Raw genomic sequence first — 13,901 nt, 5'->3', positions numbered from 1 at the left:
TTTTGTTTTTGGTTGTTTTCGTTTTTGTTATTATATCGTGTCACATTCCTAATATTTCATTAAAATTTCTTCACTATACCATTCAATCAAACTGTTTGATTGATTAGAGTATTGATTAAAGGCCTATACTTATAGATATATAGTAACGGTCAATTTCGCATCCGAGTGCATGTGTCCGTCTATGTGGCTAGGCCTATCCTAAATAAATGAATAAATAAATGGTTTGTTTTATTGAAAATCAACTCGCAGCCCGAAGGCTGAATTCACTGTGACTTTTTACAAGTTTGATAAAAACATTAAAATACAGTAAATACATGTGAAATCAAACTTTACATTTCATAGTAGGTACATAATCAGCAGGTAATTCACATTCCGCTTCAATACACACCTTAAGGATTTCTCCTTTACAATTTGCAATTTGAAAATATATATGCATGTATACTTTGCAATTGCAAAATATATAGCAAATTAAGCTAGGTATCAACAGAATTATTGTTGACCGCTGGTCATAGACTGGCGAACAGTCCCTGTATAAGGAAAGTTCATAGGTCAATCAAAATGTGCAGCCTCTGATGATGTTATATTTGTCATTAATCTATTAGAAACCAAAAGCGACTAAATATTGCGAACTATATTGATGATTGGCAAAGGGTTCTGGATGATCCATTAATGTATAGCTGAATACGAAGAAAATAAACGGATCTTGCGATGATTATGATATAAATAATGATGATTAAAGTGTTGGGAGCTAGAGGGTTGTAACTAACTCATAGGACATACATGTAATGTCAGACGCATGAGTTAACGCCTTTCTCGTCCTCAAAACGGTGGTACAGTGCATTACTGACATTGACGTTTAGGCAATTTGTAGCCTAACGTCAACTACTTGCTCTGAACAATATGTTTTCACGGTTCTTCTTATTTCAAGAGTCGGGTGATTAAAGTGTCATATAATTAATTGTATACTTTAGAATTCCATAATTTGGACTGCATAATTATAACAGTACACGATCCCAAAGACTTTTAAGAAATCAACTTCAGGGCATTTCAATACCCTGTTTGAAAAGTTCGGATTACGTGACGTATCATTGTAATGTTCGCACTTTTCCAAAGCTGGTGGAAAATGGTATTGAAATTTTAAAGTCTTTGCGATCGTGATATGCAGAAATGCGATTTTTTTTTTTTTTTTTTTTTTTTTTTTTAAATTTATTTATTTATTTTTAAAATAATTTTGTTAATAGATAAATGTAAGGATGTATCTCTTACTAAATAGTCCTAAAAGGTCAAATAGTGTTTGAAAGAAAATATAACAACTAAAAAAAAAAAAAATTCGTAATCGGCAGGATTCGAACCTGCGCGGGGAGACCCCAATAGATTTCTAGTCTATCGCCTTAACCGCTCGGCCACGATTACTTCGATGTAAGTATGAGTGTATCTAGAGAGGGAGACCTCATTGTTCTATATTGGTATAGGCTTCTGTTTGGACTTTGTCATGTTGTAGGCCTCTAGATATTTTTTTTTTTTTAAATGACATCACCAAGCCCAAGGTAGGGGGGGGGGGGGGTTAGGAGACACATTCAAACAAATCTTCTGGGGGTCGCCACCGGGAAATTTTGAAAAATTGCCAAAAAACACACAACAATTATTATGTAATTATGATATTAGTGATCTTTGCTCTATTTTAATCGTTTAAAACATATATCCGTGTATACATAATTATATATGGTGTGAATATGCCCGTTATTGCATGAAGACAGTATATTTTTTCTGTACATGAATACTCTTTGTACATGCTTGCATGTAGCTTTGTATCGTTGTATGTCCTTTTGAAACGAATGAAAGAACAAATAAAATGGAAAAATGGAAACAAAACAATATATCTCTCGATGCATGGCTACGCGCTCTCGTACATTAGTCCTTCTTTAGAAGATAATCGTAGGTAATAAAGTAGACAAATCCTATATGGGGTGAGATCATCCTACATTTTGCAGGAAAGCGGGGATATCTTACTACAACGCGCATGATATCAATTTTGTTCTTATATCACTTTTACTTTTTTTTAAGTTGAGGCCAGCTATAATCTATATACTGACATTTTCCAGCACTCCCCGTACTGTCATACTTTGCAACATTAAACTTCATGGAAGGAATGTACGTTTAACCATGGACCTATCTTGAGAAGAGGGTCTCTCTCTCTCTCTTGATCTTCTCTATCTCCGTCTGTCTGTCTCTATGTCGATATATATATACATATATTATATATCTCTCTCTCTCTCTCTCTCTCTCTCTCTTTTCTATCTCCGTATGTCTGTATGTCTCTCTGTTTCTCTTCTCTCTCTCTCTCTCTCTCTCTCTCTCTCTCTCTCTCTCTCTCTCTCTCTCTCACACACTTACTCTCTCTTCTCTCTTTCCTATCCAATTTAAGACTCCTCTAGTCATACTGGTATCAAGGAATTTCAATAATTATCATCATTACTATCATTGATATTATTTTGCAAAACTGAGGGTAGATACAAAGTACATGGGTACCGCCCCAAAAATAAATACGTTAAAATGGTATTCATTGTAATATTCGCACCACGACCTGGATCGCCTGAACTTGAAGGCTAAACGGCACCCTTGAACTAGATGCCATCATCGTTTACAGTATTTTGATCATCAGTTTTATTTAGACCGCTGTATTTATAACTGCGTATTTCATTTGTCGTCGTCGATACGTCCTACGTGTCACATGACTGACCCTTTGTGACCCTATTGATGATGACGTCGGTTCCAACCACTTCTATATCCTGGGCAGAGCGATGAGCTGTGCAGATGTTCATGCCAGTAATCTCTTTTAATCCGCCGTCAGCCCATCGAACTTTGGCCTACCACGTTTTCGTTGACCTTCAACATGACCTTGGGCGTTCTTCTCCAGGTTGTCTCCTTCTATCCCACAAAATAATGTGTCCAAAACATTCGGTTCTTGACGAAATCATTTAGATTTTATGAACCTTCCAGGATATCCTCAGCATCCTCCTCATTTCATTAAAACTGGAGAAAGAAAGAAAAAATTTCGTAATCGGCAGGATTCGAACCTGCGCGGGGAGACCCCAATAGATTTCTAGTCTATCGCCTTAACCGCTCGGCCACGATTACCTTGTTAACGGTTTGTTAGTCGTTGGGTCCTGGTTCATAACAAATATTAAACTGTATTTTGATGGTGTTCATATTTCACTAAATCCACAATTATATTCTTGCAATTTCTTTTTTTGCAACAAATCTATACATGCCCTACATTATTGCCTTTAATTACTGCAGAGAAGAAAAGTATAATTTATTATAATTTACATGTGCATTACTCTTTATATATATTGATAAGGGTATCTACAACTTACAACCTATATTATCTATAGCAGTTATTTATTATATTCCCTCATATTTCACTGCAAATATGTTTGTCTAATTTCAGTTTAAATACCATGCAATTGTATTTTTATATCCATTTGTTATTTCGACTCTATTATTAGGCTACTTTCAGGGCTTCAGATCATTGTATGTATTTTTATACCCCTTGAAAAAAAAAAATTGGTCATTCTTCTTGCTCATTGTTATACGATTTATGTAATGAACGTGAATGCATGTGATATAAACTGAAAAGTAAACTGAAGACCATCTATTACAGATTTACTGTAATTTGAATTGAGGTCTAGATATAGAACTAAATTGAAACTGTACCGTTAATTGTGTTTGCTTCTATCTCCCTCACGATTTCCCATGTCTTTCTACTCTCTCTCTCTCTCTCTCTCTCTCTCTCTCTCTTTCTCTCTCTCCTTCTTCTCCTCTCTCAATCTCACTAGCTTTCAGTCTCACAATCTCTGTCTCTGTCTCCCCTCCTCCGTCAGTCTGCCTCCCCCCTCCCCCCCTCTCTCTCTCTCTCTCGTCTTCTCTCCAGGCCTCTCCTCTATTTACTTCCTTTCAACGAGGTGTTCCCATTTCATATAAGTTACATGTATACACTCACTCTACCATATGCATGATACATCGAACGCACTTTTAAATCATAGATGTATTAAAGGATGTTGGAGATGCCTTCTTCGTTGAACTGCCCCTGAAAATCATCAGTATGGCAGTTAAAATAGCCAGAAGAAAAAAATCCAGCTCTCTGCATGAGTACAAGTAATTAAACGCCAAAATATTATAAACATATGATACTTGACGTTAGGCGAAATCACTACAAAACATGATTCTTTATATTGTTATTACTATGTTCAGGGCTCAAATTAATTTTTTGTCCACGGGGGCTCTTCCCCCAAAAAAGAGCCCCCGTGAGCCTTCTCACGGGGGCTCTTTTAGTACTGACGGGGGCTCTTTTTTATACAAATATCCATTGAATTGGTACCTATGATACTCCTCAATTATTTGCTATTTCATCATTATCATTCCAATCAGCATTTTCCCTCTTACAAATTTACAAGCTACATAGCTGTTACTGGCCTGTGTATATAATATATACGCATACAACACTGATCTTTATGATGTCTTTAACGTGACATATCTTCTTCTCCCCTTGCAAACGAGAAAGAAAACAAGGTCATTAAAAGGGATTAAGCGACAAATAATGATTGTGATTCAAATTGATGCGAATATTTGTTTGAATAAGCACTGCTAGTCACCCGAATCTTCTTTGTAAAAACAACTTTTACAAATCTCAGTCATGCTTACTGAGTTGAGACGTTCCATTCAATGTAAAATACTCTTTAAAGAATACACTTCTCCTAATCTGAAAGTGATCTTACAACACAGTGGCAGATTTGCATGGCTGAGATTTGTAAAAGTCGTTTTTACAAAGAAGATTCTGGTGAAAAGCATTGCTTATTCAAAAAAATCCTTGCATCAATTTGAATCACAATGATTATTTGTCGCATGATCCTTTTATTAAATAACCTTGTTTTCTTTTTTGTTTGCAGGGGGAAAAGAAGCTATGTCACGTTAAGAAATCATAAAGATCAGTTGTATTATGCGTATATACATTATGATACCAGAACAAATGTTGATTATCAGAATGTCATTTTGGAATACCTCTATACAAATACCACATTGTCTTTAGCCCGTATCAGTATTAGTATGATGCAATATAAAGCTATTATTCTTTATTTAATTCAGTATAATGCTTTTCCTCAAAAATAGTTTTGCCATTTTGTTAGGGTTGAGACGCTAAGAAATGGTTTCAAATGTACATTACACGAACCCTGAACCATTGCAAAATGATGGTGGCTCTCTCTCTCTCTCTCTCTCTCTCTCTTTACTTTAATCATGCATTATCAAATACATATAAAGCAGCAACCAAAAACTTAGGGTTATCTGAGATAGGTGAAAGTAAGAGTTAAAAAGAAAGTCATGCTAAAACGGCGCTTCACTCCCCCCCCCCCCCCCCCCCCAATGAAAAAAATAAAATAGATTAGTAGTCCTCCTCTCCAGCATCCCCCCCCCCCGCTTTAATATCACATTTTCACTTGGCAGCCCAAGGGGGCCGGGGGTGGGAGGAGGGGGTTAAACCCCTAACCCCCCACCCCGTAGATCTGCCCATGTTACCATATCATTCCACGACATCTTGGTCTTCCTCTTCTTCCCAATAGGGACTTTTAGATTTGCGTGGACGTGGACGTGTTACGTCCTTTTAAGGCACTGGCAGTCACATGTGACGTCCTTTTAAGCACTGGCACTGCCTTAAAAGGAGGTCACACGTTTCAGTCCACGTTCCCATCGTGCAAATCTAAAGGTCCCTAATATTGATTTACTGGTCGAGGTTCATTATTTGCTAGTCATTTGAAATCACCAGATTTTAGCAGGTTAACGCTTTCACAACGAAAAACTTCTCCATGACCATGTTTCTGCCCTTGCGCGATCGCCTCCAGCTCCAGCAGACATAGCGCGGCAGCGTGCACACGTACCGCTACTAAGGGCGCAGTAGGCCTATAACCACTGCTGACGGCGGCACTGCACTGTGAGCTGAATCGGTAATAATAGGCCTACTCATAAAACAAGAAATCTTGCACGCTAATCTAAGTTCCATTTCATTTGAAAATTGAAACTCAATATTGTGTTAAAGTTATAACAGAAAAGAAAATCTTTATTTTATAATTCCACCGGGGCGATTTTTAATTTTGCAATCGCCCCCGTGAGCAACCTGACGGGGGCGATTATGTAGCTCACGGGGGCGAATCGCCCACCGCCCCCGTGTATTTTGAGCGCTGACTATGTTTGTATTCTTTATTATGTATCATTATCATGACATGTAAATGTGTTGTACTCTCATACCCCAGAAGAGGGTCGTACCACAGTAAGAATCAATAAATTATGATTCTGGGTATCAGGATCATCCCATAATGAGGGACTCAATGAGACGGCCGCCCCTCATTTTACAACTCGAGGGTCAAAATGAAAATATCCTTGCAAACGAAATTCTCGCTATTTAAATGCAGTTTAACAAAAATAAAAAATTTAGGCTTATTATAGGGGTGCCTAGTACGTTGTGTGCATTAGGCGCGGATCCAGGAATTCTTAGAGGGGGGGGGGGGGCAATTTTTTTTATTTTTGTTTGCTCCCGCAAATTTGAAAATTGCGCCGGCCGAAAGTTCGCTCAGTGGGGGGGGGGGGGGGGGGGGGGGGTGTAGTGATCACTAATTTTTTATTTTTTTGGCCGGGGGGGGGGGACACGTGCCCCCCTGTGCCCCCCTAGATCCGCCACTGACGTAATTGGTACCACCTTACACTCTGTTGAAAATGTGTGATATGACTACGAAAGGACATTTCCTGATCCTGACAATTCCGTTTTTTGAATAGTATTTTATTAGTTTTTACATATATGCAATCAGGTGTTAGATGTTAGGTGTTAGGTGTTAGGTGTAAGGTGTTAAGTGTTATAGGTTAAAATTCGTTATTATGTCGCAAGGGACCAGCACAATAACACAAGACCTAATTGTTCTCTCTTGCTGGTTCCTCATTCGTATTATATTTGTATTTTGTGTTTATCTTTCGTTATGTTATTTGTTTGTTCTTTACTTATCTGTAAATACCAATGTTATAATCATGTATGTTTTTATATGAGGAATGAAATAAAATGAAATGAAATGAAATGAAATGAACACACCTGTAGTTAGTTTCAGTAGGTTTCACGCTTTCAATTGAAACGGCCGGAAAGTGGAGTTTCATCCCTTACTACCCCAGTACATGCTCCAACGCATACACCTGCAGGGGTCAGTGGCAGATTTAGACAAACATTATTGAACCCTTGAACTCTATTCAATTCAATTCAATTCAATTCATTCATATTTCCTCTTTCAATTTGTTCATTGATTATTATGAATAAATATTTTAGAAAACAACAACAACAATAACAATAACTGATTCAGTAAAACAAAAATCTTTTTTTTTTAACGCAAAACAAGGATAAATAGGCCTACATACATAAAAAGAAACAATCAATCTCACAATACAGATTATATTTGATTGGGGAATAAAATAGCCTTGTCACTATTCAGAAAAAAGCTTTGGGGTCTACTTTCGAAAATTTGTATCGAATTACACTGATCATTTGACCATCGAATTCTACTATACAAACTTTCACACTAGGGTATACGTGGAATAGCCTTGGAGTGGTTCGAAAGCTACCTCAGGGGTAGGAAACAATACGTATATACAAATGGAGTAGACCCAGCCTTTCAACAGTTAATTTGTGTTCCACAAGGATCTTTTCTGGGGCCTCTTTTATTTATATTGTATATGCATGACTTTCAAAACTCGTCCAATGTTTTGCCGTATATATTATTTGCTGATGATTCTTCTGTGTTTTTCTCACACAAAACCCCAATGCACTACTTGAAACAGTCAATCTTGAACCGAAACTTGTTGAAGAGTGGAATTGTGCTAACAAACTTTCCTTAAATTTAAATAAAACTCAATGTATGCTCTTCAGTAACTCTATTTTGGGATTGCCTAGCAGTGTTTACATTAATAAAACAGTTATAAACTCAGGTGATTCGTCAAAATTCCTTGGTTTTTATCATTGACAATAAACTTTCTTGGAAAGAACACAACTTATATTTAAGCAAAACACTATGATCAAGGAACATTGAAATAATCAATAAATTAAAAATGTCGTTTCCTGTATATTATGTTGGAAAGTTTGTACTCTACGCTTATCTTGCCTTATCTTAACTATGGCATACTTGCATGGGGGAATTCGTTTAATTAACCAGTTGGACAAATCATTGATACTTCAAGAACGGGTCATACGAATAATCTGCCACACTAATAGGTTAAGCCACACTAATACACTGTCGTTCATATAGTTGGAATATTTTTGTTTTACCCCAATTTATGGAATTATATATATTTTTAAATAATAGATCTAGATAATAGTAGACATTCTCAGATTTTATTGAATAATTATTTGCCAATGTTTGTTTTGCGTGACTGCTAAAGCATGTTTATGCTTCTATGCTTATCAACTAGGGGACCTACGCCCTTAAGTCATAAATGACAGTAATGAGGATTAATGCCCCACAAGAGGGCACTAATATAGACATCGACACGGTTTTGATCCTGGGGCCTCACAATTACGAGGCCATTGCTTTGTCACTGAATCATGACTGTACGCAGCGGGGGCTAGGGTAGGGGGCAGTTTCCATAAATTAAAAAAACAAAACAAAGAAAATGCAATAAATTTTCAATAATTTATTGCATTTTACCCCGGTCCCCAACATAAACAAATCCTGTGGACGGCCATGCATTATGGCTCAAGGCATGGGCTCTCTTTCATCTCTCTCTCTCTCTCTCTCTCTCTCTACAAACACATACACACACACACACACGCCTTCTCTCCTATCATTCAAGTTTAAACTTCAAAGGTCCAAAACTACATCAATTACATTTCGAACTTCACGTAACACGAACCAAAATGGCTGTAAACAAATATGTTATTAGAATAAACATATAAATGTGCTTTCGAACTTCGAATAGTAGCTGTTGATAGCCTTTGATATTATGTGCTTTTAAATTCACAACTAAATATACAATTTCATAATTAAAGCAGTTTTTGTGGCAATAGTGTGCGTTCTGCAAAGGCAGCAATTTTGTATTTGTTTATTTGTGAAGCAGATGTTTCTATTATATTGAAAAATCAAGTACAAAATATTCAAATAACAATCGTAGTAGGCCTATATAATATAATTGACGTACATAACATGTACTGAAATACAAAAAAAAAAATTGTATTTACTTATATGAGTTTAAGTTTGAGTTGAGGTTTTATTATCCAAACGTTCAAATACAGTAATAAAACAATAGTAAATGTATGTCTATGTTTTACAAATATCTCGAATGAATAATAGGGTCCAGAAAATAGCATAAAATGTTAATCATGTCTGGTACCTTTAAAGTATAGTATCTTAACATTTAACAATTTGTTTATATATATATATGTAAATTATTATACAGGTACAACTTAAGCTATTACTATTCTATGTATCTAACATGATTGAAAACTTAAAAGTATGGAGGTATAGATCAAAGAATCTAGATAAATGCAGAGGCCAACCATTATAAGAATGAATGCTTGAGTCGATATCAGTCGGGAAGGGGGGGGGGGGGGTGTATGACGCTGTTATAAGAGAATGTAGGAGAATAGAGAGTCACGTATAAAGATTTGTTTCCTTCTCTTCAGAAAGTATCTAAATAAAAAATGGGCAGAAAGAAAGAAAGAAAAAAATGCCATCTTCCTTCTGCCTGTATATTTTTGCTTTGTTTCATTTTCCTTCTTTTCTTACGAAATCGGACAAAAAATAAGAAAGTTGTGAATATTTGATTTTGTAAGATGTAGTCACTAAACGTCTGGGCACTTCAATTTTCTGAATGGGTGGAGTCACTATGACTTCATTCTAAGGGAGTTTACAGATAGCACATGGTATAAATCACCCCAAATATCCACAGATCTTTTACACATGGAGAAGTTCCACTTTGAGCATCTTAGAATAATAACTGCCAAAGTCCTAGATGTGCTTCATGAATACCCTTTGATTGTCCTCTTGAAAAGAATACTTCCACCTGCATATCATAGAATGTACCGTTGGTGCATAAATGAATAATGTTACATAACTTTCATGAGCGCATATCCAGTATTCATCTCTGTGGGTTTTACCATTTTGGTACAAATGACCTTTATCTGCCCATGCATCTATGAACTGGCTTATACTTTGCGCCCCTGTCCCATGGCTGCTAATATAGATTCACACATACTGGTGTCCTAGCTAGCACCTCAGAACAAGGTGTATAATGGATGAATTACTTAGACCTGGATCCGAACTTCATACATTTCGTCATAAAACTTCATAGCCTGATCGGTACATCTAATGACGTCAGGTCGAACGTCGTCACGTGATGGCATCTTACTTGCCGGCAGAAATTCGCTGCTCATGATAGCTCTGTCGAAGAAGTACACCATATTCTCGACGATGTAGTCCGAAGGAACCATCCAACTCTTCGTCACTTCGGAAGACCCATCCCACTTCAAGAGCGATTCGTCGTATGGCAGCCCGGCCGCTCGGCAGATCTTCGGTAGTAATTCGGCTGGATTCGTCAGCAGATCGTCACTGTCGACAACAATGGTTTCAGAGCCTAGATTTTCTTTGACATACTTCCACATGTCATAAACATATTTATGAGACGAGTCACCTGTGTTTCGGAACGGAGAGTCGCGTCTTATGTCGAACGTTTCCTCAACTGCTGATTCGCCTTTCAACATCCCTCGGGCTGATAATAGGGCAAATACTGATTTTCGAAGCGAATTATACACTCTGAGAGGATGTCGAATTAAGAAGATATGCTTGAAACCTTTTGGGAGGAACTTGTACTCATCGGGTGTGAGAGCCATATCCTTCACCAAGACATGACGGCTTACTGACTGGTCCAAAAAACGACCGATCGATGCATAACTGTAAAAAAAAAAAAAAAAGTGGGGGGGGGGGGGGGGGAACGGGGCAAAGTATAAAAGTATGAAGTAAACCTGCTTGTCCATCACTAGTCTTTCGTCGGGCCTGGACATGGCCTATCAGGGCCCTGATTCATAAAACTTGCTATCAATAACAAGTTACAATAACTGTTATAAGCTACTGAAATCGTGGCATTTGATTGGCTTAGAGGAAATGTGTCAAAGGAATTTGTAATTGTTTTATTAAATCGGGCCTACATCCTGCAACAAATTGAACTTACTTTACCGAACGGTTGGGGGCAATAAAATTCAAACGTGGTTTATTTCTAATTCGATACCAGTGATTTTAAAATGTTGCTGAAATGACATGATTTTTCCCTGAGCTTCCGGTGGCTTTGCCCCCTGGACCCAACCAAGGGCCCTAAGGCGGGCCTCTAGTTGCTCATCTGACCGTAATTTAATTCTAAAACCCCTGGTCGAGCTTCCGGGTGCTCTTCCCTCCTGGACCCCTCTAAGACCCCTAAGGCGGGCCCTTGGTTGCCCATCTGACCGTAATTACTATGCCTAAAACCCCTGAGCTTCCGGGGGCTCCGACCCTTGACTCCCGCCGGGGCTTTGGACCTGGTACCCCACGCCAATTAACGCTCCACTCGTTTCGCTAGCTTTGCTCTACCTGATCGTAAATGCTTTAGTCCCCCCCCCCCCCATTTTTTGTCTGTCCCCCCCCCAAAAAAAAGTTTTTACTCATTAAACCACTAGAAGGGGTGTACGAGGACATTATCTAAAGAAAACTTACGAAAGGTTCTCCTGTCTCGTTACGTTTGACTGCCCGGTCTCTCTAAAGTGATCAGTCATCCGTTTATAAATCTCTTCATTCCCTTCGTATTCGGTGGGTAAATCAAGGTCTAGCTGTTGCTTTATAATCACTCGGGTGTTTCTGCAGTAGGCGTAGGGTTCGAACCACACTTGGATGCCTTCAATGAAACTAAGACACTTGGTGAGAGCCGTAGAAACAGAGCGAGGTACACACCAGATAATTGTACGACTTCCACCATCACGAGCAGCTCGCCCTTTACTTGCAAGGGTACATTCTGCCATTTCACTTCCAATGCAAGGCGATTCCATGATTGATATTCAAGGTATATAAGGTTCAAATGATCGGTTTAATCTATAAAAAAAGAAAAGTTGAACGTGTTGAAAGTTATTATACCATGTAACAAAGTCGGAGTAACGTCCACATGAACAGTTTCAGTATAGGGTCCACGCCTTCAGTGGGGCGCTTTAGTAACGAGACGGAAGGCAAAGAAGACGGGAGAATTCACTCAACCGAGATCAAATAATGTATGCAGATCGGATTCTGTCTATTGAAATACTACTATTCTTAGCAGGTGAATGAAATAATTTGTATTGAGGCACTTCACAAAGACTTATGCATTGAATTGGGTTACATAACGAAAATGACGGAAGGCAAAGACGAGGGTAACCGAGCAAAATAATCAATCTGCGCAAGTGCGAACCAGAATTATCTCCGTCTTGTTGATTTTCACGACCGTTCTCAGCCATAATAGCGTTCGTTCCCTAAACTCGACGGAAGAGTTGTATCGCCGTACAATACACCATTTTCGTAATGTACCCAATTAAATGCATAAGTCTCTGTGAAGTGCCTCAGGACAAGTTATTTCATTCACCTGATACGAATAATAGTATTTCAATAGACAGAATCTGAACTGCATACATTATTTGATCTTGATTGAGTGAATTCTCCCGTCCTCTTTGCCTTCCGTCTCGTTACTAAAGCGCCCTAGTAACTGAAACGGCACGACAGCGAAGTTTCTTCCCATACGACCCCATTCCATGCTCCAACGCATACACCTGCAGGGGTCAGTGGCAGATTTAGACAAACAGTATTGAACCCTTGGACTCTATTCAATTCAATTCCATTCAATTATTTATTTGACCTCTTTCAATTTCTCATATTTACAATGATGGTACACTTTTTCATATTAATATACATATAGATCAATTTACACAATACAATACATTAAAAAAACAAGAAATTGAAATGGGGGGGGGGGGGGAGGGGGGCTACTAAAAAGCACCGATTGTAAGGTGTAGGCCCTCCTGTAAAAGTAATTATTGTAAATTGTTTTTTTTATGTGAAGAAAAAAAATTAACATTAACTGATTCAGTAATACAAAAATCATTTTTAAACGCAAAACAATGATAAATATATACATAAAAAGAAACAATCAAAGTTATACAAACATCTAGGTTGCATTATCTCACACTACAAATTATATTTGTTTGGGGAATGCATTTGCCGGCACTATTCAGAAGAAAGCTTTAAGGTCTCCTTTCGAAAATTTGTCCCGAATTACACTGTATAATATCATTTGAAAGAGAATTCACAGTTTTGGACCTGTAAAAACAAATTGTGCACAAACGATGTGCTATTTATTGGTAGATGAAAAGAGCTCGCCTGGCGAGTAATGTAACTATTAATCGAATATTTTTTTACGAACATATCATTACAAGGCAAAAGTAAATCTTTGGTGTTGAGCTTGTACATAAACTGTCCAAGCTGAAAAATATACAAGTCTTCAATTTTTAAAATGTTGTCATTCAGAAAAATATTGATGACAACGGGCCTATTGATGAATTTTGTGAACACTCAAACTCCCTCTTTCACACACGCCTTTTCTCCTATCATTCAGGTTCAAAGGTCCAAAACTACATCAATTACATTTCAAACTTCACATAACACAAACAAATAATGGCTGTTAAAAATATTTTATTAGAATAAACCTATAAATGTGCTTTCGAACTTCACTAAAAGGAAACGAGTAGCAGCTGTTAATAGCTTTTATTATTATGTGCTTTTAAATTCACAACTAGATATATTTTTCAGAAGTGTAGCAGTTTTCGTCACGGT

The 13,901-nt window shown here is 37.6% G+C and overlaps 1 protein-coding gene and 2 non-coding genes across 3 annotated transcripts; all 3 read right to left on the bottom strand.

The window, feature by feature from the left end:
• Positions 1–1,331: 1,331 nt before the first annotated feature.
• Positions 1,332–1,413, bottom strand: TRNAS-AGA. Its single transcript has one exon. It is a non-coding gene; the product is annotated as a tRNA-Ser (tRNA).
• Positions 1,414–3,056: 1,643 nt separating this feature from the next.
• TRNAS-AGA lies at positions 3,057–3,138 on the bottom strand. Its single transcript has one exon. It is a non-coding gene; the product is annotated as a tRNA-Ser (tRNA).
• A 7,021-nt stretch (positions 3,139–10,159) lies between these two features.
• LOC100887840 lies at positions 10,160–12,323 on the bottom strand. Its single transcript, XM_003727329.3, has 2 exons — positions 11,766–12,323; positions 10,160–10,973 (listed from the first exon to the last, which is right to left on the bottom strand). Exons 1-2 carry the CDS (start codon positions 12,092–12,094, stop codon positions 10,328–10,330), a joined length of 975 nt encoding a protein of 324 aa, XP_003727377.1. The 5' UTR covers positions 12,095–12,323; the 3' UTR covers positions 10,160–10,327.
• Between the last annotated feature and the right edge of the window lie 1,578 nt (positions 12,324–13,901).

The sequence above is a fragment of the Strongylocentrotus purpuratus genome, unplaced genomic scaffold (genome assembly GCF_000002235.5).
Source record: "Strongylocentrotus purpuratus isolate Spur 01 unplaced genomic scaffold, Spur_5.0 spur5_scaffold_14, whole genome shotgun sequence".
Classification (NCBI taxonomy): Eukaryota; Metazoa; Echinodermata; class Echinoidea; order Camarodonta; family Strongylocentrotidae; genus Strongylocentrotus; species Strongylocentrotus purpuratus.
This window is presented reverse-complemented; position numbering and strand designations above follow the sequence as displayed.